The following is a 25959-nucleotide window of genomic DNA, read 5'->3' as shown; positions in this document are numbered from 1 at the left end:
GCCGTCGGATCCAGGTTCGAAGAAGGGTTCGAAACACCTTTTTTTGCAGCCCATCGGTTCAAAAATGCTTCGCCTTTGTGCGCGTCGAAAACCAGGGTTCGAAACGCCCCTCTTCCGCAGCGCCAGCCACCGAACATGGTGGCGCTCCGACGGTGGCAACGGCCGGAACCTTAGGCCGAGCGGGGTGGGGGTTTGAGAGAGAGATGGGTTTCTGAGGTTTTTTTTTTAAAAAAACATAAAAAAAATGAATTTTCAGAAAATTTTTAGGTTAAATACGGACATCAAACGGTGCCGTTTTCGGGTTTATGCTCGGAGAGCAAAGCGACGCCATTTTGGCCTCTTAACCCGCGTGTTGACTCGACCTGGAGAGCAGATCCGCATGTTTCCTTGCTAATGGGATATTTGCTCACCGAGTCCTTCCACTTCTTTCATGGTTTTCGATTCAGCCTTTTTATTTTTTTATTTTACCACATAATTTTAATTCTCTTTCAATTTAGTCCTTCGTATGCTGACCCCCTAGTGAATAACGCGTGAGCGGATTTGGGTTTTATTGCCTATTTGGACCTCGTTAGTTGTCACGCATATCATTTTGGTCCTTTTTCTCCTATTTTTTACTAATTGACCCTAAAATTTTGTCTAGTTTCATTTTAATCCTCCGTTTATTATTTTAATTATTCTATTACTAAATTAATTATTTTAACACTGTTACTATTATATAATATCACTAATTTTGTATTATAATTTTTCTTACTAGGTACTTATGTATACCTTTTAATTCCAAGTTTTATTATATACGTATATATATACACATCTTTTATAATATATATGAATACATGCACATATTTTACGATTCGCACATCTACATATACATCTTTTATGTTTTATAATTTTAAAATTCATATGTACATGCATACGTGTATATGTCTTTTATATTTTATGACTTCAATATATATATATATATATATATATGCTTACATTTTATGATATATACTTACGTACATATTTCTAATTTTTATAAACATACTTTTACGTATTTTTATATTTCATAATTCTTATATACATATATATGTATATATACATATTTATATATATTTTATATTTCATAATTTTAAAATATATATACATACATATATTCTTCGTATTTTTATAATTTTATTTATTTCCTTTATTGTTTCGATTTTTCGCATGATGTTCACCTTTTTTATTTATGTGCTCATTTCATTTAAAAAACATTTTAATTCAACTCGTTTATTTACTTATTATCTTACATAATTGATTCTTCTTTTATGTATCTTTTATTTATTGTCGCTCGTGATATTTATGCTCATATTATCGTATTCATTATCGTTTTGTTACGTATATTAACACCGTATTTTATTTTTACGATTTCGCATTAGATTAATCTTATTCGATGCATGAATCATGATTTTAAAACAAGTAAAACCTTATGTTTTGATTCGATAAGATCGTACCCTAACTTACGGGGTTTGGACATTCTCGATAAATTCAAATACATGAATCTTTTCAAACATGAGTTTTTTAAATGATTTTGAGAATTAGTAAAAGATTGTGTTCTAACTTACGGGACATGATTTCTTTTCTAAACCCGAGATAGTCAAATATCTCTCGAGAAAATAAAATTTTTGGCATTTTCTCTCGTATCGTGAAGTCAAGACATTGTGTCTTAACTTACGGGATATAATTCTCTTTCTCGATTAACGTGAAATATGCCCTTTTCTCGAAAATTTTTAGCATTTTAATAAAGGATTATGTTTTGAATCTTTTCAAAGTTTCCAATTCTCGCTACTAGGACACTAATTAATCAACTAGGTACCAATTTTTGAGCGTTACGAGGATGCTAATCCTTCCTCGTACTTAATAAACTCCCGAACTCATCTTTCTGAATTTCGTAGACCAAAAAAGTGTTGTTTTAATAAATCAAGTCGTTTATTAAAAAAATCATTTTTTGAGGTGACTCGAACACACCTTTTTAAAAAAAAAGATTGGTGGCGACTCTCATGTTCGTTTTCATTTTCAATATCCAAGACGACCCCCGTTTTACAAAAAAATGATGTCAACAGCTTGGCTACTCCGCTGGGGACAAACAAGAGAGTTAAGTCACGAGTTTATTATTTTTTGTCTTTTTGTTGAAAATTGAAAACTTGGTTTAAATATAAGATCCTTTCGTTGCATTTCATTCATCTTTATTACGATCTTCATCATGGTGATTTATAATTGTTGTGTTGGTTTAAGATTTGGTATCTACTATATATTGCATCGCATGATCAGTTGATCTTACCCTTTTAAGTGGGAGTGAGAAATTATTCCTTCGTGAGGTTTTCACCTTCGTATAGGATAGTGGATCACTTTCGGGATACATCCGTACCTATATCTTCGTGTGATTTTTATCTCCGTATAGCTATAGGGAAATGTATTCCCCTGAATCAAACTCGGTCCGCATGAGCCTATAATGGGTGAGGATCAAGGAATCTACCGATTCGGGTACCTTTGTCCTAGAAGCCAAACCGTATGTAGTGAACCTTAGGAACTTACCGTAGGTAGAACTACACTCTAGCCTTATTAGATACCCGAATATGTGTTTTATTCTTGGATTGTCTTGGATTGTATGTTTATACTTAATATTGACTTTCTGTGTTTTACTTTGAATGCATGACATTTCAATTACATGGCATTTCCTCATAAAATGTGTTAGTTCATATTCGGTTGCTATATAGAAAGCTTGTCATGGAAAGGGGGTTTCTTGATAAGGTGGAAGATAATGTGGCTGTTTGAGCTTAGTCAGAAACGACACAGCACAAGAGAGGTGATAGTTTGGCTGAAGGATATGTATCAGAATTGTGGGACTTTACCCGTATTAGAGTAACTCAGAATAGTTTGTAAGAGTTGAAAGGAATTTGGCGTCAGTGGAATGATAAGGGTAGACAGCTATTCCATTCTAATTACAGAGATTTGTCGTATCTGCTAGATATGAAGGTTGACAAGCATCTGTTTCGGGCTCACGTTTGAAAAAGTCGACTTAGTGCCTACGATAGAAGAGTATATGGCTTTACTTTGGTGTTCAAAAATTCAAGTCGATAGAGTCTACTCAAGAGCTGTAAATGTATCGACCTTTTTGAAGAAGTTAATGAACATAACTGGGATGAGTGAGCAGTGGGTTGTAGCTCGAATCAAACAGAAGGGGGATAGCAAGTGCATTCCTTAGAAGAATTTGAAAGATTTAATTCTAGCACACTTAAATACGAAGAAAAGGGTAGATGTCTTTACTTTGAGTCTATACAGCCTAGTTGTCTTTTCCAAGGCTTTGAGACACATGGATGAGGCAGTCATTGATTTGTTTGATCGGCTCGACAGGGGGGTTACACCAGTTCCAGCTATTTTGGCAGAAATATTCAGGTTGCTAAATACCTACCAAAGAGTGAGTGAAGGTAGATTCATCGGACGTGCGCAGCTTTTACTTTCTTATGGTTCTACAGTCACTTCTGGAAGGTTGATAAGGTTTCGTATCGGGTCTTCTCCGAAAATTATTCACCATTGAAAGAGATAGTAGCTACACCGAGAAGGGGTGACATCTCGGAGGAAAAGTGGATGGCAATTCTTCAGAATCTGCGTGAAGATGACGTCGAATGGAGAGCCCTCTAGTTGTTTCTGGCTGAGATTTTGTATCGATGCGGTAATTTTGACTGGGTTCAACTGCTGGGAATTTAGGGAGCTGTTGGTTATGCCTCGTTGCTGGTACTTAGGCAGTATAGGTCAAGGCAGTTTATACCCACAACTTATGGACTAGTCGAGTGTGAATTCTCATACAAAGGTGACGGTTACAAAAAGAAGATTCAGGAAATGTCCAATGTATAGAACCAGACTTATCGGATGAAGAGATTAGCTGTGGGTCCAATGAAAACTCCTGAGTATAATGACTAGTGGCTTAGAAGAATCAATGATAATATCCCCGACCTAAGTTACGAAAACAGTCAGTCGATAGAGGAACATTTGCGAGTCATCCCTTTTGAATTAGAAATCATAAAGCAAGATTTTGAAAGGAGAAATACAGAATTAGAAAAGAAGATGGAGCAAATAGAAAAAAAATGATGAACTTGAGATTGGACGTGGATGTTCAGAAACTCAAGGCAGAAAGATTAAGAAAAGGAAAAGCTAAAGCAGAGGAGGATCTAGATAGCTTGAAGACAGATTATAAGAAGCTACGTTTATCAATGAAAATTACCAGGTTGGGAAAAACTTTGGAGTAGTGGCGTAAAGAGATTCAAGAAGAAAAGAACAAGGCCGATATATGGGAAAGGAAATTCTAAGAGGTCTAGATATGGAATAAGGCTCTAGAGAAGAGTTTGTCAGAGAACTGAAAGGAAAAATACGAACTAAAGGATAGAGTGGTTGAGTTAGAAGGATCTCTCCATCGGTATCGAAATAAGAATTCTAAAATGTAATTAAGAGCAAGCTTGAGGAAAATTGAGGAAATGAAAGAAAGAATAGGAAAGTTTAAAACGGCATTGCAAAATTGTGAGATCCAGATCGAGTACTTGGAAGCTAACGAAGATCGTCAGAATGAGCAACTTCACTATTTTCAGAACCAAGTTAGAAATATAGATCATATTATGGAAGAAGCCGTGGTTCAAATTCGAGAGGTAACTGAGCACCTGCAGACTTTGGTAGTACAAGCCGATACGCTGAGCGTGAAGTATGAGTTGGAATCAAATCGGGGACAGGAGTTAGCCTTGTTACTTAGGAAGATTAGAGTTCTAAGTATTAGGGCTAAGCCGTATCTGTAATCTATCTTATGAAGTTTGTTTTCTAGTAAAGTTTTCAAAATGAAATTGAATTAGAATTGACGCCTTTTTGCATTCATTTCATCGTATCATATGTATTAACAACCATTAAAAGACCTTAATTAAATAAAATTATTTCAGTTAATTTGGAAAACCAACACCTTTGCGGTACGCAAACAGAAACTAAAGGAATTGAGAGATTAAAGCAGATGCAAATACAGATGCTAGAGCAATTAACCAAATTTCAACAGGATATGAAGAATCAGATGTTAGAAGTCCAAAGAAATCTAATGAGCCAGTTAACCCAGTTATTGGATAGAGGGTTAGGAAAAAGAAAAAAACCCAGCGGTTCACTTTGGGGATGATAATGAAGACCCCACTTATTTTCCAAGCTTTACCCCAACAAACGTCTAAGCACAACCAAATACATATCCACAAAGGGTAACTGTTAACATCCGACCACAATACCAGACCAGTACCTCAACACTAGTGAATTTCTCAATAGGCTAAGGTTCCAACCTTAGGGGCAATCTAACTAATCCTGTTGTCCTTGATGATCTAGTGGAAACAAAACAGGTGAGAGGGGAGTTCTTAAAACAATTTAAAGATCGTTACAAATGGAAAGGTGAGAGTCAAACTCCAAAATTAATATTTTAACGGCCCCAAGGAAAAGGAAAAATGAGGTGAATAATGCGAGTAGGTATAACGAGGGTTATTCAAAGCCGATTACTGCAAGCCAGCCAAGGATGGTTACTACTAGTCATCAGATCCCTCCGAGACAAGAATTCGACACAAAGTAAAACATTAAGAAGTCCCAATTTACACCAATCCCAATGTCGTATCGGGAGCTATATCAAAGTTTATTTGATGCACATGTTGTTTCCCCTTTCTGCTTGAAGCCTTTACAGCCTTCGTACCCGAAATGGTACGACACAAATGCGCAATACGACTATTATGCAGGAATTACGGGGCATTCCATAGAAAATTGTATTTCCTTTAAAAAGGTGGTTGAAAGGCTCATTAGTATGAGCATTGTCAAATTCAATGATTCACTTAGTACAGAAAATCTGCTGCCCAATCTTATTGATAATCAGGATTAATGCGATGAATGAAAAGATGTTGGGAAACATTTACATCAACGCCGTATATGAAGAAACAATTGAAGAAGAGACCTTGTTAGACATTCGCCCTTATAAACCCGGGAGTGTTTTAAATAATTGGACTGCAGAAGAGACCCTGTAGTATTTAGAGTTTACTTAGAGTAATATTCAGAACACACTTATTACTTTTAGCCTAGAGGCAATAAGAACTCCTTTGTGAAATATGCTCATGTCTGAACGTCATTATTTTAATGAAATATATCTTTGCGATTATTTTTGAGTCAATATTCTTTCATTCTTTATGAATAATTTTTATTATTCTTTCATTTTTTTAGATTTTCTTCCAAATCATTCTTTCATTCATTTATAATCATACTGAACAAATAATTACTCATAAGTTCATATATTTTTTATATATTATTTTGTACCTACAATAGGTCCCTAGATATCAATGACATGAGTGATGCTGCTACAGACTCAGAATCTCCTTTTGAACGAGACATGTGTTTAGAGGGATCTTATGACTTTAAAGATGACATAGATTATAGCCTATCTCCAGACTTATTAAGGATGGTGGAATAAGAAAATAGATCCTACCATACAAAAAAAATCAATAGAATCCATAAATTCTCCCTATGTGGGGGCATGAAGGTTATTGGGTCGATCTTGCCAAAAGTTTCTGGCGGTTATCGATTTATCTTCATGGGTAGAAGCCGCTTCATATGCCAATGTCACAAAGTCGACAGTTAAAAAATTTTTGAAAAATCATATGTTGGTATGGAATGCCAAAAAGGTTCATATCCAACAACACGCTAAATTTGAACAACAGCACAATATCGAAAGGTTTGCAGACTGTTTAAGATTAACACCATTTCGTCCCAAAGTGAATAGTGCAGTGAAAAAAACTCTACTAGGGCAATACCTTCCTCTTGGGCTTATCGCGGTTTTACCCATGGAAGACAAAATTCTTTCTCTCTAAGTTTTGAATCTAATCCTGATTAAAGGGGAATGTTCAAAGTTATCCATCATGGTCAAATGTGCCAAAAGTAAATGATGCAAGCTTACAGGAAAAAAAAAGAGTTCGCCCTAGAAGATTCCATGAGAAGGACTTAGTATTGAAGAAGATCCTTCCTATACAAAAAAAGAACTTCATAAGAAAGTGGATGTCAAACTAGAAAGGACCTTATGTGGAAGGTCTTATCTGGAAAAACGTTGATTTTGACCGGAAGGGATAACAAGGACATGTCTAATCCTATGAGTTTAGATTCAATATAAAAATATACTTCAGAAAAAAGGAAAAAAAGAGAAAAAGAAAAAAGAGAGGCCAATGTGAAAACTCGAAAAGGGCTTCTTGAGGCCAAAGGGGATTTGAGTTGAAAACCCAAAAAGGGCGGCTTAAATTTTGATTATAATGGGACGTGAGGTGATCAGAGCATTCTGACGTGTTGACAATAAAACCTTATCTCCCTGAGTAGCAGTGGAGTAGGTTGAAGATTGTAGATATTGTCTCCCTGTACTGGTAGTGAAGCAAATCAAAAACACTAGTCCTATCTCCCTGAGTAGCAGTGGAGTAGGTTGAAGATTGTAGATCCTGTCTCCCTAAGCAATTAGTGGAGTAGGTCGAAGATGGTGAATCTTATCTTCCCAAGGTAGTACGGAAGCAGATTTAAGCCACTAGTCTTATCTTCCTGAACAGCAGTGGAGTAGGTTGAAGATTATAGATCCTGTCTCCCTAAGCAATAGTAGAGCAGGTCGAAGACGGCGAATCTTATCTTCCCAATATAGTAGAGAAGCAGATTTAAGTCACTAGTCCTATCTCCCTGAGCAGTAGTGGAGTAGGTTGAAGATTATAGATCCTGTCTCCCTAAGCAGTAGTGGAGCAGGTCGAAAACGGCGTATCTTATTTTCCCAAGATAGTAGGGAAGCAGATTTAAGTCACTAGTCCTATCTCCCTGAGTAATAGTGGAGTAGGTTGAAGATTATAGATCCTGTCTCCCTAAGCAGTAGTGGAGCAGGTCGAAGACGGTGAATCTTATCTTCCCAAGGTAGTAGGGAAGCAGATTTAAGCCATTAGTCTTATCTCCCTGAGCAGCAGTGGAGTAGGTTGAAGATTGCAGATCCTGTCTCCCTAAGCAGTAGTGTAGCAGATCGAAGACGGCGAATCTTATCTTCCCAAGGTAGTAGGGAAGCAGATTTAAGCCACTAGCCTTATCTCCCTGAGCAGCAGTGAAGTAGGTTGAAGATTGCAGATCCTGTCTCCCTAAGCAGTAGTGTAGCAGATCGAAGACGGCGAATCTTATCTTCCCAAGGTAGTACGGAAGCAGATTTAAGCCACTAGCCTTATCTCCCTGAGCAGCAGTGAAGTAGGTTGAAGATTGCAGATCCTGTCTCCCTAAGCAGTAGTGGAGCAGATAAAGACGGCGAATCTTATCTTCCCAAGGTAGTAGGGAAGCAGATTTAAGCCACCAGTCCTATCTCCCTGAGCAGCAGTGGAGTATGTTGAAGATTGCAGATCCTGTCTCCCTAAGCAGTAGTGGAGCAGATCAAAGACGATGAATCTTATCTTCCCAATGTAGTAGGGAAGCAGATTTAAGCCACCAGTCATATCTCCCTGAGCAGCAGTGAAGTAGGTTGAAGATTGCAGATCCTGTCTCCCTAAGCAGTAGTGGAGCAGATCAAAGACGGTGAATCTTATCTTTCCAAATGAAGCAGACTAAAACTACAAATCTCATCTCCCTAAAGTTGCGGCAGAGTAGGTTGAAGTTACAAGTCGTATTTGAAGTTGCAGAAGAGTGGATCGAAGAAACAAGACACAATGGACTGGAATGAGGCTACTTGAAGAAAAGAAAAGCCCAATGAAGTCAAGATTTGGTGAGACCGGGCAAAATTGGTCTTTCTTAGTCTTTGCTTTGTTCTCGTTACACGACAATGAGAAAAGAGGGGCAGCTGTACAGCCCAATTTTAGCCAGGGCCAACACCAAATAAACCCAAACCAAATAAAAAAAGACCTATAAAGCCCAAAGATACAATGGCCCAAATGACCCAAATGACCCAAAGATGCGCCGCACCAAGGTTTGTCTTCTGACTGCCCAGCGCTGCACGTCCCATCCCCACCGCCATACCCACCTGCTCCAGCGCCACCTGCAAAATGAAAAGAACAAGCAACAACAACACAAATAGCAGAAACAAATAGTAGCAAAAATATGTATTTGGCTATAAAAGCAAAAATTCAATGTAATCAGACGAGGAAAAAAGAAAAAAGGAAACAGAGAGATTCAAAAGGTTTTTTTCCCCGATTTCTTTTAAAAAGTCATTTACTTTGTTTATTATTATTTATTTTCTTTTGAATCTGTGTCAAGCGCTTAATAAGGAAACAAATAAAATAGGGGAAGGATTTACCTGAATCGGCTTGCGATCCCGTTACCAGTGACCCTCCGTCGGCGTCAGATCTAGGTTCGAAGAAGGGTTCGAAACACCTTTTTTTGTAGCCCATCGATTTAAAAAGGCTTTGCCTTTGTGCGCGCCAAAAACCAGGGTTCAAAACGCCCTTCTTGCGTAGCGCCGACCATTAAACACGGTGGCGCTACGGCGGTGGCAACGGTCGGAACCTTAGGCCGAGCAGGGTGGGGGTTTGAGAGAGAGATGGGTTTTTGAGATTTTTTTTAAAAGAACATAACAAAAATGAATTTTTAGAAAATTTTTAGGTTAAATAAGCACATCAAACGGCGCCGTTTTGGGGTTTATGCTCAAAGACCAAAACGACGTCGTTTTGGCCCCTTACTCGCGTGTCGACCCTACCCAGAGAGCAGATCCACATGTTTCCTTGCTAATGGGATATTTTCTCGGCGAGTCCTTCCGCTTCTTTCGTAGTTTTCGATTCAGCTTTTTTTTATTTTTTATTTTACCACATACTTTTAATTCTCTTTCAATTTACTCCTTCGTATGCGGACCCCCTAGTGAATAACACGTGTGCGGATTTGGGTTTTATTGCCTATTTGGACTCGTTAGTTGTCACGCATATCATTTTGGTCCTTTTTCTCCTATTTGTTACTAATTTGTCCTAAAATTTTGTCTAGTTTCATTTTAATCCTCCGTTTATTATTTTAATTATTCTATTACTAAATTAATTATTTTAATATTGTTATTATTATATAATATCACTAATATTGTATTATTATTTTTCTTACCAGGTACTTATGTATACCTTTTAATTCCAAGTTTTATTATATAGGTATATATATACACATCTTTTATAATATATATGAATACATGCACATATTTTACGATTCGCACATATGCATATACATCTTTTATGTTTTATAATTTTAAAATTCATATGTACATGCATACGTGTATATGTCTTTATATTTTATGACTTCAATATATATATATGCTTACATTTTATGATATATACTTACGTACATATTTCTAATTTTATAAACATGTATATACACATACTTTTATGTATTTTTATATTTCATAATTCTTATATACATATATATGTATATATACATATTTACATATATTTTTATATTTCATAATTTTAAAATATACATACATACATATATTCTTCAGTATTTTAATAATTTTATGTATATACACATACATATATACATTTTATATTTTATAATTTTATTTATTTCCTTTATTGTTTCGTTGTTTAGCATTATGTTCACCTTTTTATTTATATGCTCATTTCATTTAAAAAAACATTTTAATTCAACTCGTTTATTTACTTATTATCTTGCATAATTGATTCTTCTTTTATTTATCTTTTATTTATTGTCGCCGTGATATTTATGCTCATATTATCGTATTCATTATCGTTTTGTTACGTATATTAACACCTTGTTTTATTTTTAACATTTCACGTTAGATTAATCTTATTTGATGCATGAATCATGATTTTAAAACAAGTAAAACCTTATGTTTTGATTCGATAAGATCGTACCCTAATTTACAGGGTTTCGACCTTCTCGATAAATTCAAATACACGAATCTTTTCAAACATGAGTTTTTTAAATGATCTCGAGAATTAGCAAAAGATCGTGTTCTAACTTACGGGACATGATTTCTTTTCTAAACCCGAGATAGTCAAATATCTCTCGAGAAAATAAAATTTTTGGCATTTTCTCTCGTATCGTGAAGTCAAGACATTGTGTCTTAACTTACAGAATATAATTCTCTTTGTCGATTAACGTAAAATATGCCCTTTTCTAGAAAATTTTTAGCATTTTAATAAAGGATTATGTTTTGAATCTTTTCAAAGTTTCCAATTCTCGATACTAAGACACTAATTAATCAACTAGGTACCAATTTTTGGGCATTACGAGGATGCTAATCCTTCCTCGTATGTAACAGACTCTCGAACCCATCTTTCTGAATTTCATAGACCAAAAAAGCGCTGCTTTAATAAATCAAGTCATTTATTAAAAATAACCATTTTCTGAGGTGACCCAATCACACCTCTTCCAAAAATGATTAGTGGCGACTCCTATATTCGTTTTCATTTTCAAAATCCAAGACGACCCTTGTTTTATAAAAAAAATGGTGTCAACAATTTAATATATATGTTTTAACATGAGAAAAAACTAGTATACTAACATGATGAATAAATAGTCCGTTGTAGTCAAAACGTTTGGTAGGTAGATTGTTAATCATGTAATAAACATATATTATTTTGTTGGGTTAAGTATTAAAACAAGTAAAACATAAATCTCAGTCCAAGAATTACGATACAACAAATGGATTAGTACATCATAAATCTCAATCCAAGAATTCAATTGTCAGCATAAAAGCTCAAGCATAAAATGAATGAATACATAACATAAGATTTATTGACTGTTGTATTAATTTTTTTTAAATTTACTTCTTTTCATATGATTGTATCATCATGATTTCTAATCTTGAATTTTGATACAATATCTAAACCTACTCATAACCTCTCACAATCTCTTAAATAAAAATATAATGCAGTTTACGTTTATATTCGAATACCTTGGTGATTAACATAGGTACATGAAACTACCTTGAAATATCTAATATCACAATACATTTTTTTTTAAATCAAGCAAATATTTATTTGGATCTTTCACAAATGAACTCAACAAAACTACCAACAAGCTTCATGTTTGGATCATCGTCCTTATGGGTTTCTAATCTCGGAAAACACTCCCTTAGACGAGTATTTATTAGAATCCTTAATACAAAAACTTTGTTCATCACTTGTTAAACTGAAAGAAGTAGTGCTCTTGGAGTTCATGACATGATCGCCAATGCTACTGAACACTTCCCCACTCTCATCTTCCATTTCATAGGTTTTAAACTCATCCATGTCTTCTTCAATGCCACCACTGGTATTTGGTTTAAGGGGCTCCTCCTCTGAACTTTCTTGCAATTGTAGTGCGAACTGTAGCCCCCACACCACAGCATCCAGCGATGGTCTCTCGATTCCATCATCATGCAAGCAACTCATTGCCACTTCAGTGAATTTTTTCAAACACTCAGGTGCAATCTTTCCTTTCAAAAATTGATCAATGATATTGTAAAGTGTTCCATTTTTATAGCATTCTTGAGCCCATGATGCTAAGCTTACCTTATTCTTCTCGGCCGACCGACTAATCGGTGGCCTAGCACATAATATTTCACAAAGGACCACACCGAATGAATATACATCAGACTTTTCAGTCAATTGTCCACGACGATAATACTCTGGATCCAAGTACCCGAAGCTGCCTTTCACAACCGTGCTAACATGGGTTTGGGACATGTTAGTGGGGCCGACTCTAGACAATCCGAAATCTGAAACTTTAGCCACCCAGTTCTCATCCAGCAAGATATTTGTTGTCTTAACGTCTCGATGAATGATGGTGTGTTTTGCACCTGAATGAAGATAGTGCAACCCTTGAGCGGCACCAACACAAATCTCTAGCCTTTGTTTCCATGGAAGAGGCGGGTTTTTGGTGTTGTAAAGATGATCACGAAGTGTTCCATTAGCCATGTAATCGTAGACCAGAATCATCTCACCGTCATCGTTGCAATAGCCGATTAATGAGACCAAATGGAGGTGGCGTAGCTGGGAAAGCATCTCGATCTCGGTCCTGAATTCGTGAGCACCTTGTTGAGACTCAGGGTTCAACCGTTTGATTGCAACTTGGGTCTCCCCACCATCGATGAATCCTTTGTAAACGTTGCCGAAACCTCCAACACCAATAATGAAAACATTGTCGAAGTTGCTGGTTGCTCGCTTGATCTCAGACAGTGAAAAGTAACGACAAAGATCAGAAGGCAGAGATGAGCCACCACACTTGGTTGAATCCTTTACTGGAACTCCTTTACCAGAAAACTGACTCCACTGTGAAACTCCTTTACTGGAACTGGTATCTTTGACTCTCATCTTTTGACGGTAAATGAAGAAACAAAGAAGAGAAAGAACAATAAAGCCCGATATTACGCTTACCACAATTCTGAATGCTGCTTTCTTGTTGTTAGGCTTGGTTGATGTGGGTAGTGAATTTTCTTTTTGATTTATTGGAACTGGATCTGGACTGGCAAGAACAAAATGGTTGCTCAATTTGAAGATTTCAAGCCCATTCAAGATTGCATCAGAATAAATAGTTTTCCAAGCTGGCGAAGGATGCAAAGCAATAGTGAGATTTCGCTGCTTTTGATTTCCTTTCTTTCCTATTGACACCACATAATCCCGATATACTGGAATCCCATTTCCACCACTCCAATATATAACATCTGCTGCAGTTTCTGCAGTTAAATTAGCTAATAAGATCTCAAACACTCTATCGCCATTTTTGGTTATCTCTCTCTGGAACTCACAAAAATGTAACCTTATGAAGTAATTGAACCCAAAATCAACAGGAAACTCCCATGTCAGCTGGTAGTTCTCATCCTGGGTCTTGTTCGTCCCCATGGTCTTTGCAGTCACATAAACCTCCCTTGGAGCAGAGTACGATGCTGTATCACTGCTGAAGGTGAGATTAATACTTTCATTAACAGGAAAAGCACTTGGTTTGGCTATTGTCAAATAGGCGTCATCTTTTAACCAGCTCCGGAACATTTGAGTTTCGTCTTCTGGCGAGATTTCCCTCCCACCAACGTTGATTCGATACATCATCTCAAGGGCAGTGTTGTTTTTTAGGGTGTACAAGCTTCCTGGGGCCTGGCCAACAAAAGGTACGCCGTGATCATCAATCTTTGGTGTATAATATAGATTGATCGGCATAGAAACAACTTCGATGGCATTGATGAAAGCATAAGAATCAGTGATATCAAGACTAGGAGTGAAGGTTAAGTTTAACCTTTGACCTTCATCTACATTTATACAAAATTCTTTGATGATAAGTGGAACTTCGGGTACAACATGGAGTGAAGCACTGAAATTCCTGAGAAGGGTAAAACCCCCACCTTCAACAGAGAAGAAAGCTTTCTTAGAAGGGTCGTCAAAGTCTGGATATGAAGTTGGATAGAAGTGCAAGCGGATGAACTTTGGGCCAGAAGTGAGGGGAATAGAATAGGTGAACTGTGAGTAAGAAAGACGAGCTGTGGAGTAGGGGACATTATCAACTGGTGAGGGCGGTGGAGATACAGCTTTAGTCGCTGAGGATTTGTACTTGTTGTTTTGTGGCTCTATGGGGCTGAATTTTCCATTGCCATCTCCAACCCAAGAACGGCTATCGAGAGACGAGGCATTGGTGGAAGGAGAACCGCAGTCAATTGCGATGTTTTCTATGGGGTGGTAAGGGGTAACATTGAAATCTGCTGTAACAGGAACCACAATGTATTGACTGGAGAAGAAGAAGAAGAAGAGACAGGGGAACGAGTTTTGAAGGGAAAAAGTTGGTGTTTTGGTTGGAATCTCCATTGCAAGGGAAAAACAGAGAGGCAGAGAGAGAAGATAGATATGGAGAAAGGGATAAGAAATGAAGAAAGGTAGGAAATGAATAGTGAAGTGGAGATGGAGTGCAGGACAAGGTCAGTTACTGTACAATTGAATTTTCAAATTCTCATTTTCGTAATTTGATTAGTCAAAGTTAGTAGAGTTTAACATTTGTTTCTTATGTGTATTCCATAGAATGTCACTAAAAACCATTTGTTATTATCATCCGTCTCCTCTACTGCATATGGGTAACGGTGAACTTAGTCAAACAAGAATTGACTTTTGGCAGTACCTTTTGGTGCTATTTTTCAGCTATCCAAATATTAAGATGCACTGAGATTTTTTTTTGTTCTTTAGCATTAAATTTCTGTTTGTTTTGGAAGAAAGTGGAAGAAAGAGAGGAAGAAAACAGAAGTGGAATTGTATTGGTAGAATAATCAAATAGAGGGACTATTCTCACCAATGACGAATTTGGAATTTTGGGAGTTTTAATTGAATGTTCATTCATGTCTTTATCTAAAGTATAGGAAACTATAGTGTTTGTTTCGATTGAGCCCCACTAAATATGAAAAGTAAAAAGAAAGAAAAAATTGAAAACTATAAATATTCTTTTCATATGATGTTTAGTATAAAATATTAAAAAAATGGAAATATACATTTTACTATTTGGTATTGTTCAGATTTCACTTGCAAATATGTCCATCTTCTTACGAATATAGGTGAATTAAAATTTGCAACTCAAGTTTATTTGAACTGATATTTGTAATTATATTTTAAGAATATAGGTAAACTTATAACTCAAGTTTTATGTGATTTGAACTTTGAATTTTGTTAAATTTTAGCCATCATCTTTGATTTTTAATTTAAATTTATAATTTAATTTTGATGGTTTAAAAGCAAGGTTTACCGAAAATTTATTTTTAGATATTTTATTTTAATAATTAATAATAAATTAATGAGTTAATATTCACTCCATTAATTTTAGTCCATTAATATATAATCAAACCATCATCACCTTAAAATGTGTAGGACCATGTGAGACTCATCTATTAAATGTGAAAATTAAGTTGTGAATGGTGATTAAAATGAAAACAGCAAAATTACTTTCTTTTTTATAAATAAAAGTTTTATTAATACTTAACATTATATTAATTAATTCATTATTTTAATTTTAAAAATAAAATATTAAAAATATTTTTATTAATTTTGTCTTGAATTATTTAAATTAAATCAAAACCAATCAAGCAAAAGTGAACTTGTAAAATTCAATATAGAGTTAAAAGTTGAATGGTAAGTTTATCTTTATTTCAAATGTACAAGGACAAAGATCAATAAAATTAAAATATGGTGACAAATTTCATTTTTACATAATGACAAATTTACACATTAATCTACAGAAAATAAAAATTATATTTCAGAACTATATAATTTTTAAGTAAGGTAAAAAGATTTGAATAATTAGATTACTTTTCATTCACTATGAGTGAAAATTAAATAAAAACATATAAAACCAATATTGTTACCCTCGAACCTTCTTGCCAAATCATCAAAGCGATAAAAAGAACTTATCAAAGTTCAATTTTGTGCACCACGAAGCTTGACCTCATAGGCTCGCTAGAGGAGCAATATCATTCACCCAAATACCTTGTCACACCGAGCAAGCTCACATAATCTTCAAAAGATGAATGATGAAAGGTTCTTAATGGCATTCGTTAATCCATCACATTTTAGTCTGACAAGCACCTTGTCCAGTCCATTTAACTCAACTCCAACAATACTCGAAATTGACATCCCTAACTCTACATGACACCCATAGAGTAGGAGACTCAGTAGCTAAGACCCATGCCTAACCACCCTCCTTCAATAAGTACCTCTTTAGCACCGAGACAAAGACACATGCAAACCATATAGTCCACACACTATAGAAACATAACGTCAAACCCTTTAGAAATACCAATCTAGAGGCTCTTTGCACCATTTATGATGTGAATTGCCCCTGTTATATTCAACATCTTGTGTAACCTTAGTGTAGACACCTAATTTTGTTCAGGTCTCTTAATTTGTGTTTCATGGCAAATGGTCTTTAATTCTCTAAAGATAGATTATGGGCATATGTGAATTGTAGTTTAATCTTGAGGCTAAATTAAATTCTAATTTGGTATTAGGATTAAATTAAAATTTTCAACTTTAAAAGGGGGACCAATTTTGTAATTAAATTTTGCATAAACTCGACCATTACTTGCAAACTATGGGTAAGTTTTTGTTTTGATCACTTAACTAAAAAATTTTCAATTTGATCACTAAACTATTAATTTTTTTTTATTTAAGCCACTGAGTTGTTAAAATTGATGCTATATGGCTTTCTCTATTCACACTGACTGCACCAATTGAAAGCTCTCTTTCTCCTTGTCATCTACAATTATGTTTTTTTTAAACAACCTTGGACGCCACGAATCTACAAACCAAAATTCAAACAGTTTGTTTTCTCCAATCTCTGACAGTAACTGCCAGATTGATTTGGAGCTAAGATATGTTCTTCTACTTGCCGCTGGATACTGATCCAACATACTGATCACTGAATCGTCGCTTGAAGATTGCCGGCGGAACTTTTAAAAAATAAAACCTTAACAACTCAATGAATTAAATAAAAACTTTTGAATAGTTCAGTGACCAAATTGTAATTTTTTTAGTTAAGTGACCAAAACGAAAATTTGTTCATAATTTAGCAACTAATGATATAGTTAAAAAGAAAAAAGAAAAAAAAAGGGACAAATTGAAACTATGTGTGGCGTGGGTGTATATTATTATTAGTTTAATTAGATTAGGAGTTTTAATGTTTTTAGTGTTTTCATTTAAATAAATTAAGATAAATTAAGAATTTATTTTTATTTTTCATGTTCGTTTTATAAACTATATTTGGAGTTAGTGGCTACCCCTTCTAATAACATAATCGCCAAATCTCGTCTCAATCATCATTTGTCAGGACTATTCGGAGTAATTTCCTAAGCTTGGAAGGGCACTTAGTTCATGTCACTATTCTTGGATCCCGGGGGGAATATGTTCAATGGAATAATTTCTTATATGTATTATCGCATTCCCAAGGGTTAGGCCCATTTTTTTTTAGGTCAGTGGAATCTCTATGCTCAAAACCCTGATTCAAGTAGTCATTTATTTGGTACCTCCCAAGGATCAGGAATTGCCATTCTAACCTTTCTCGGGGGAGTCCATCCACAAACACAAAGTTTATGGCTAATTGATATTGCACACCATCATTTAACTATTGCAATTTTTTTCCTAATAGCAGGTCACATGTATAGAACTAACTTTGGAATTGGTCACAGTATAAAAGATCTTTTAGAAGCACATATTCCTCCAGGAGGATGATTGGGGCAGGAGCATAAAGGTCTTTATGACACAATCAATAATTTGATTCATTTTCAATTAGGCCTTACTCTAGCTTCTTTAAGGGTTATTACATCCTTGGTAGCTCAACACATGTACTATTTTTCTGCTTATGCGTTCATAGCACAAGACTTTACTACTCAAGCTGTGTTATATACCCATCACCAATAAATCGCATGATTCATCATGACAGGATCTTTTGCCTATAGAGCTATATTTTTTATTAGAGATTACAATCTGAAACAAAATGAGGATAATGTATTGACAAGAACGTTAGACCATAAAGAAGCTAACATATCCCATTTAAGTTAGGCCAGCCTCTTTCTGGGAATCCATACTTTAGGACTTTATGTCCATAATGATGTCATGTTTGCTTTTGGGACTCTAGAGAAACAAATCTTAATCAAACCCATATTTTCCCAATAGATCAAATCTGTTCATGGTAAAACTTCATACGGGTTTGATGTGCTTTTATCTTCAATGAATGGCCCATCATTCAATGCGGGTCGAAGCATATTATTGTCTAGCTAGTTAAATGTTGTTAATGAAAATAGTAATTCACTATTCTTAAAAATAGGTCCTAGAGACTTCTTGGTTCAACATGCTATTGCTCTAGGTTTACATACAACTATATTGATCTTAGTAAAGGGCATTTTAGATACGCGCTGTTCCAAGTTAATACCGGATAAAAAGGATTTCGGTTATAGTTTTCCTTGCGATGGTCTGGGGCAAGGTGGTACTTGAGATATTTCGGCACGGGACACATTTTATTTGGCGGTTTTCTAGATGTTGAATACCATTGGATGGGTTACTTTTTATTGGCATTGGAAACACATCACAGTATGGCAGGGTAACTTTTCACATTTTAATGAATCTTCCACTTATTTGATGGGATGGTTAAGAGATTATCTATGGTTAAACTCTTCACAACTTATCAATGGATATAACCAATTTGGTATGAATAGTTTATCAGTCTGGGCGTGGATATTCTTATTTAGACATCTTGTTTGGGCTACCGGATTTATGTTCTTAATTTCTTGGCGCACATATTGGCAAGAATTGATTGAAATTTTAGCATGGGCTCATGAACGGATACCTTTAGCTAATTTAATTCGATGGAGAGATAAACTAGTGGCTCTTTCTATTGTGCAGGCAAGATTGGTTGGATGAGCCCGCTTTTCTGTAGGTTATATTTTACTTATGCGGCTTTCTTGATTGCCTCTACATTGAGAAAAATTGGTTAATTCCTTATGTTATGTGTTGTATCTACGATAATATCATCTCTTTCGATAGAGAAAGGGGGTATGCCCCCTTCTATTTCTACATCCAGGATTCGACTTGTATCATTGATAAATAAAGATTTATCTAAGATTCAATTAATTTTTAATTGATGAATTATTATTTTTGTATCTTATGCCTATCATTTTCTTTTTTTGGGTGGGAATAAGAGTGATAGGATTTGAATATGTGGCTATATTTATATATGTATACCCATGTGCAAGGATTGATTGTATTAATTTATTTAATTCAGTTCTGAAATAGTAATTTTTTTTACTTGAGTCACCATGAAATTTTTAAAATTTATTTTAAAGCTGTTATAAAATTTTAAAATATAGTAAAATCAAATATTAAAAATATGAACAATTTTATTTTTTAAGTCACAACTTTAAATTTCTAATCAATAGTTTTTAATATATATTTAAAATTTTAAGCATCATTAAAATTTAAACAAAAATTTACAATTAATTTTTAACATTATATTTATTCTTTTAAAGTTTTCTTTTAAACTTTATTTAAAATTTTAACAATAAAATAAAACAAACATCCACTTGAAATAAACAAAATTACTCACAACTAAAATTAAAAATAAAAGAAAAATAAAATAAAAATAAGACTTAAGCTAACATCAAAATTAAATTAAAAACTATAATTATAATTACAAAATTTTAAAATATAAATAAATAAAAATGGAAAAATGACCTAAATAAAAAGATTTAATTATAAAGAAAAGAAAACCTAAATGTAAAAACTTTAAACGTAAAAGGACTCAAATGTTATTAAACCACAACAAGGAATTGGGCAACTCCGTGAGAATCCAAAATTGAAATGAGTAGTCCCTTAAACATTTTATTTAAAAGAAAATCATTTCTCCGATGCTCTAGAAAATTATTTTTTCTTCAAAACACCATTTATGATCTACCTTTCAAATAAAATGTCTCAAAACTTTGTTTTTTTTTTAATTTCTCATATTTCCATATCCATTCTTCTAAACTTATATATCAATATCTGCACCCAGAACTTCATGCACCTTTGGATTTCAATCTCTCTCTATCTACTTTATTTTTGCGAAAATTCAAAAAATAAGTTTATTTTTCCTTTCAAAATAAATTAAACCAAAAATATTTTTAAATAAAACCATTAACCTTTTCTGGTTTCTATGTCGTGGATATTTTGGACAGAAGGAATGATGAATTTAGATTTTGGGAAAAAATTGGATAAAGCTTTGTGTTTTGTTTAGGATTTTATGTGCTGTGATTCATGGGCTTATGGACCCGTGTATATATATTTATGAATCTATATCATTTTGTTTGTGTATTATATAATTGTATTTATATGGTGAAGGGATGTATGTCTAAATATGCAATTACTGCATCTTTCTTCTTTCTTTTCTGCAACTTTATTCCAAATATATGATTTCTTGAACTGATTTATGCAAAGTATTCCAAATGAAATATGATTGTGTAAAAAAACTCATTAATTTTTCTTTAAGATTTCCTTAGTTTTGGGTATTTTTACGTAAATCCTCAAAATTTATAAAACCTTAATGTTTGGAAAATTTTATTTTCTTACTTTCGATTCGTAAAATGATTTAAAACTTTCAAATTTTTTTTTTTAAATTTTAGATTTCAACATTTTCCTAAACAATCTTATGTCACGGGCTGCAAATCAAAGCTTGTGACCATTGCAAACAAAACGTCCCATGGAAGTCAATTGACTAAATGGGGCTCATATGACCCACTTGAATTGGTCTGATTCGTAGAATATATGGATAAGCTCATCTACTTAAAGCTTTGGTAGACTAGTGAAACACTCCAGTAAAACTAAAATTATTAGGGTAATTATTGTAAATCCTAAATCCTAAGGGGATAAAGATGTATAGAGTTTAATTCCCTTAGGACTCTCATTTTGTAGATAGGAACAAATTTCAACTGCCGATGTAACTTAATTGGTACTGTTGGATTTAGGAGAGCTCAACTATAAATAGAGGTCTTCCCCTTCATTTATAATCATTCAATTGTAAACCTTCAAAGTAGTAGAATAATTTTGAGAGCATTTACCTAAACACTTGGTGTGCACTACTTTTATGTGGCTTTTTGTTCGTTTGTGGCTTCTTTCGTTTCGAGTTTGCTTTCGCTTTGCTTTGGTGTCTTAGAGAATTTCTGTAAGAATTCTCATTTTTCGAGAGTAGAATTTATGTAAGACTTAGATAGGATTTGAACCTAATAAATCACCTAAGGCAGTGTGATTTTCCAGACTAAAGTTCTAGTCCCATGATAGTTGGTATCAGAGTTAGTATTCGGAGGCACCAATTGAGATGATGAAAGAAGGAGACAAGTAGAATGTCCCAATGGAGACATATGGGAGGTCTAGGAAAAATAGCAAATCGAGGGACATGTTTGTCGGCTTTAAAAGGTCAGACAACTAATCTCAAAGAATCCATGGGTGGTCTAAAGGAAGTACTCAAAGTAGTTGAAGGACGCATTGATGAGTTAGACTCGATGAGATTGTAGCTCGAAAATTATGTGGCAAAGGCTCTTAGTTCCAATCGGGATGCAATGAGAGGACCCTCAATGTTGTCATGGATGATCAAACTGAGAAGTTGATAGAGAAGAATAATGTTCTTGAAGCCTTGGTAACGACTTTGAAGGAATAAATTGCAGGGCTCAAGGGGGAGTTCATTATCTATAAAGTTTCTCTAGGTAATGGGATGTTGACTTCGAGATCAAAGCAACACAAAATGGATGTTCTCAAACCGGAAGAGTTTAAAGGGACAAGATTTGTAAGAGATTTGGAAAATTTCCTTTGGGGCGTGGATAATACTTTCGTGCGATGGGCGTCAAGGATGATGACACTAATGTAAACATTGTTACAATCTATTTTGTTGATGTCAGTCTCTTGTGGTGGCATTGTAGGTCCACAGATGAGAAACGAGGCTAGGGCCAAGTGGCCTTGGCTTACCCACAGTATGCTGAGAATGAGGATTTCTAAAAGGAGTTCAAAAAGCAATTTTACCCACAGTAAGCTGAGAAGAAGGGTAGGACCAAGTGGCCTTGGCTTACGCAACAAGGCACTGCAAGTATGTTCAGGAGTTTAGTGAATTGATCTCCAAATATTTGACTTGAGTGAGAAAGAAACATTCTACTTGTTTGAAGATGGGTTGAAGCCTTAGGCAAAGCAAGAGTTGCGTCGACAAGGTATCATTGAGCTTACTGTAGCCATGACCAAGGCAAAGTCCTCTATCAAGCTTGGTCCAAGGAAAGAAAAGTTTGAGTTTCCCACCAAAAGAGATAGGAAATAGTGAGGGAGACTATGAGGAGATGGACAAGTAAAAAATGACAAAGAGGGCAATGGTAAGAACAGTGGTAATGGGAAACCACCAAATGAGAAGTGGAAGCCTAACAAGAAGGGGCTAATGTAATGCTTCATTTATGATAGTTTGCATATGGTGAGGGACTGTCCAAAAAAATTTGTGCTTTCTACCATCGAAGTGGATGGTGAGCTAGACAAAAAAACGATGAGACTTGGTTCAATTGTGCATTCTGTTGAAGCCAAGAGGGTCAGAGAGAATGAGAATAAGCAAGTGAAGTGTTTCTTTTGTTATGGTTTGCATAAGATGTAAGACTGTCTAGAACGATCTAAGTTGTCCGCAGTCACTAACAGGGGCGAAACTAGAAAATTTTTTAGGGGAGGGCTAAAATTAAATTGTAATTTTTTCGATAGAAAAAATGCAATTCCACCATTTTAATAGATTATACCTTTATAATTTTTAAAGGATTAAATCAAATTTTTATTTTTTAGGGGGTAATGTGCAATTTTACCTTTACTAATTTAAAATTTTAAAAATTTTAAAGGGCCATATGAAAAAAAATCATTTTAAGAGGGGCAGAGCCTCTACTAGCCCCCTAGGTTTGCCACTGGTCACTAAAGAAGATGAAGCTGAGTAAAAGAGTAAGATGCTAAAGCTTGAGTCAATGATACTCAATCTGCTAAAGCGAAGAGGAATCACAAGCAGAAAGGGTTAATATATATGGAAAGCAACATTGCAAGTTAAAGAAGGAGTGTTTTTGTTGATACATAGGCATCTGACTAATTTATTTCGAAGAAAACTGTGGGTAAATTTGGTCTCTTAGTTAGCAAATTGACTAAGAAGATCAAGGTGGTAAACTTTGAAAAGGTCCCAACTGTGGGAATAACAAAGGAGCTGAGCTACAGATTAGTCATTAGAAAGGTAAGGAGGACTTTAAGGTAATTCACTTAGATGATTATGAATTTGTGCTTGGCTTGAATTTCCTTGAGAAAATTAATGCTTTGTTGGTTCCTTTTTTCGATTGTATGTGTACCTTGGATAAGCCAGGCATAACACCCCTAACCCGTAACCGTTGCCGGAATAGGTTAAGAGGCATTACCGGAGTTTACAGAATAATTGCACATAATTCCACTATTTACTTATATGTTCATTCAAAGCTGTCCACTCAAGTCATCGTCATTAAATTATTTATATCCTGAGCTATAGAACTTTGAATTAAGATCCACTAAATTTCTCTGAAACTAGACTCACATATCTTCTTACCATAAAATTTTCAAAATTTATGGTTTAACCAATAAGTATAGTTTATTCTTTAAAGTCATCCTTGTTCTGCTGTCTGATAGTTTTGACCCTTCTTCACTAAAAATTAATTATCTTCTTGTACAAGATTCAGATGATATTCTGTTTGTTTCTATTGAAAATAGACTCATTAACAATTTTAAACATATAAATTCTAATCCATAATTATTTTTATACAATTTTTAATGATTTTCCAAAGTTAGAATAGAGGATTTCAAAATCACTCTAACCTGTCTCATAAAAATTTAAATATCTCATAATATGAATTTTTTGCTTACACTATTTATTCTATGTAAAACTAGACACAATAAGCTTTAATTTCATATTTTATTCAACCTCTAATTCGATTTCCACAATTTTGGTGAATTTTCAAATTCAGACTACTACTACTGTCCAAAAATGTTTTAGTGAAAAATATTGATAACTAAGTTTATAACACCTTCACTTCCTTTCAATTAAACCCAGTATGCCTTGATGTGTTGATCCGATCCACCAATTTCACATCAATCTACAAAGAACATTAAACACACAGGAGTAAGCTTATGTAAGCTTAGTAAGATTTTATATATAACTTTAACTCTTTTAAATTTCTTTATTTTCATTTGCATTTCTTTGCTTTCCACACATATCCCATATACCTAACACACAAGTCATAATCATATCATTCAACCATGGTCACAAGCTAGTGCATTTAACCAAAGCCTTTTCTTTTTTTTTTTTCGAATTGATCGCATGATAAGTCATTTTATAAAAAAAAATTGCATACTTTAAACCTTACAACTTCAATGCATTATATAAATAATCATATTACCATTCCGTTAATGGCTTGGCACTTGCCTATGCATCAAGCAACCACACTAGTTAGCGTACTTGCACATATTACATATAAATTCAACTTTGATAAACTTATTTTCTCGACATGTCACACTTGAGTTTATTACAACAACCATATCATATTTCATTTGTTTCACAAATTTCTCAATTCTTATGCTTTCTATATAAATAGCTTTTCACAATTTATTTCACATTTTATTATACAATTGCAATATTCATTCCATAGTCATTTCATAAGTATATAACTCATATATTCCATATATTTGCAACATATTTCACATTTTATTTTCAATTTACTATTTCATATTCTTAGCCCAAAGTAGACTTTATAGAACACACCGGATATACGGAACAAATACAGAGGTGCATTATTATGCACTAATGAACAGAGATCACTAAAGTGCTATACAAAGAGCACAAATATGCTAATCTGAGAGCATTAACGTGCCAATAATCAGAGAGCACTGATGTGCTAATAATCAGAGAGGGCACTAAGGTTCCTTAATGGCATGCCACTAATATCCTAGTAGTTCTAATCTCGTCTACTTGGGAAAATTATATTATGCACATATATCACGTTTACACTTTTCGCATAATGCTTCTATATACTTTACAATTTAATCCTTGCACCGATAATTCGTATACTTATATCTTCACTATCTTTAATACATATAATATATTTCTAGATTCATTATTCATCCATAATTCACTAATAATCCTTATCATGTATTTCACATATCACTTTTATATATTTTGTAATTTAGTCCTTAGCACAAAATTTCATGTACCAATATATTTTACTTTTAATAACACATATAACATAATTCAATACTAACACATATTTCTCATTCAATTCAACAAAGTTGCTTACCTCAATATTTACTTAATTAAGCTCAATATCAAATAATAATCAATTTCAATCTCTTGGGTTCATTTATCGCTTACTTTTCTTAATCAATTTAGGGAACAGTTACAGAATTGAGTACTTCGTTTTCACAATGCCATAGTATAACTATGGTCTTGCACATAATCACATATCACACACCG

The 25959-nt window shown here is 34.3% G+C and overlaps 1 protein-coding gene across 1 annotated transcript; it reads right to left on the bottom strand.

Annotated features, from left to right (window-relative positions):
* Positions 1-11854: 11854 nt before the first annotated feature.
* LOC105801781 (receptor-like protein kinase FERONIA) lies at positions 11855-14905 on the bottom strand. The gene has a single exon (XM_012633067.2). It carries the CDS (start codon positions 14772-14774, stop codon positions 12045-12047), a length of 2730 nt encoding a protein of 909 aa, XP_012488521.1. The 5' UTR covers positions 14775-14905; the 3' UTR covers positions 11855-12044.
* Between the last annotated feature and the right edge of the window lie 11054 nt (positions 14906-25959).

This window comes from Gossypium raimondii, chromosome 7, assembly GCF_025698545.1.
Source record: "Gossypium raimondii isolate GPD5lz chromosome 7, ASM2569854v1, whole genome shotgun sequence".
NCBI lineage: Eukaryota > Viridiplantae > Streptophyta > Magnoliopsida > Malvales > Malvaceae > Gossypium > Gossypium raimondii.
This window is presented reverse-complemented; position numbering and strand designations above follow the sequence as displayed.

Bases quoted from the DNA above. Each gene is read 5' to 3' on its own strand.
- LOC105801781 (XM_012633067.2), bottom strand. From the start codon at position 14,774: ATGGAGATTCCAACCAAAACACCAACTTTTTCCCTTCAAAACTCGTTC.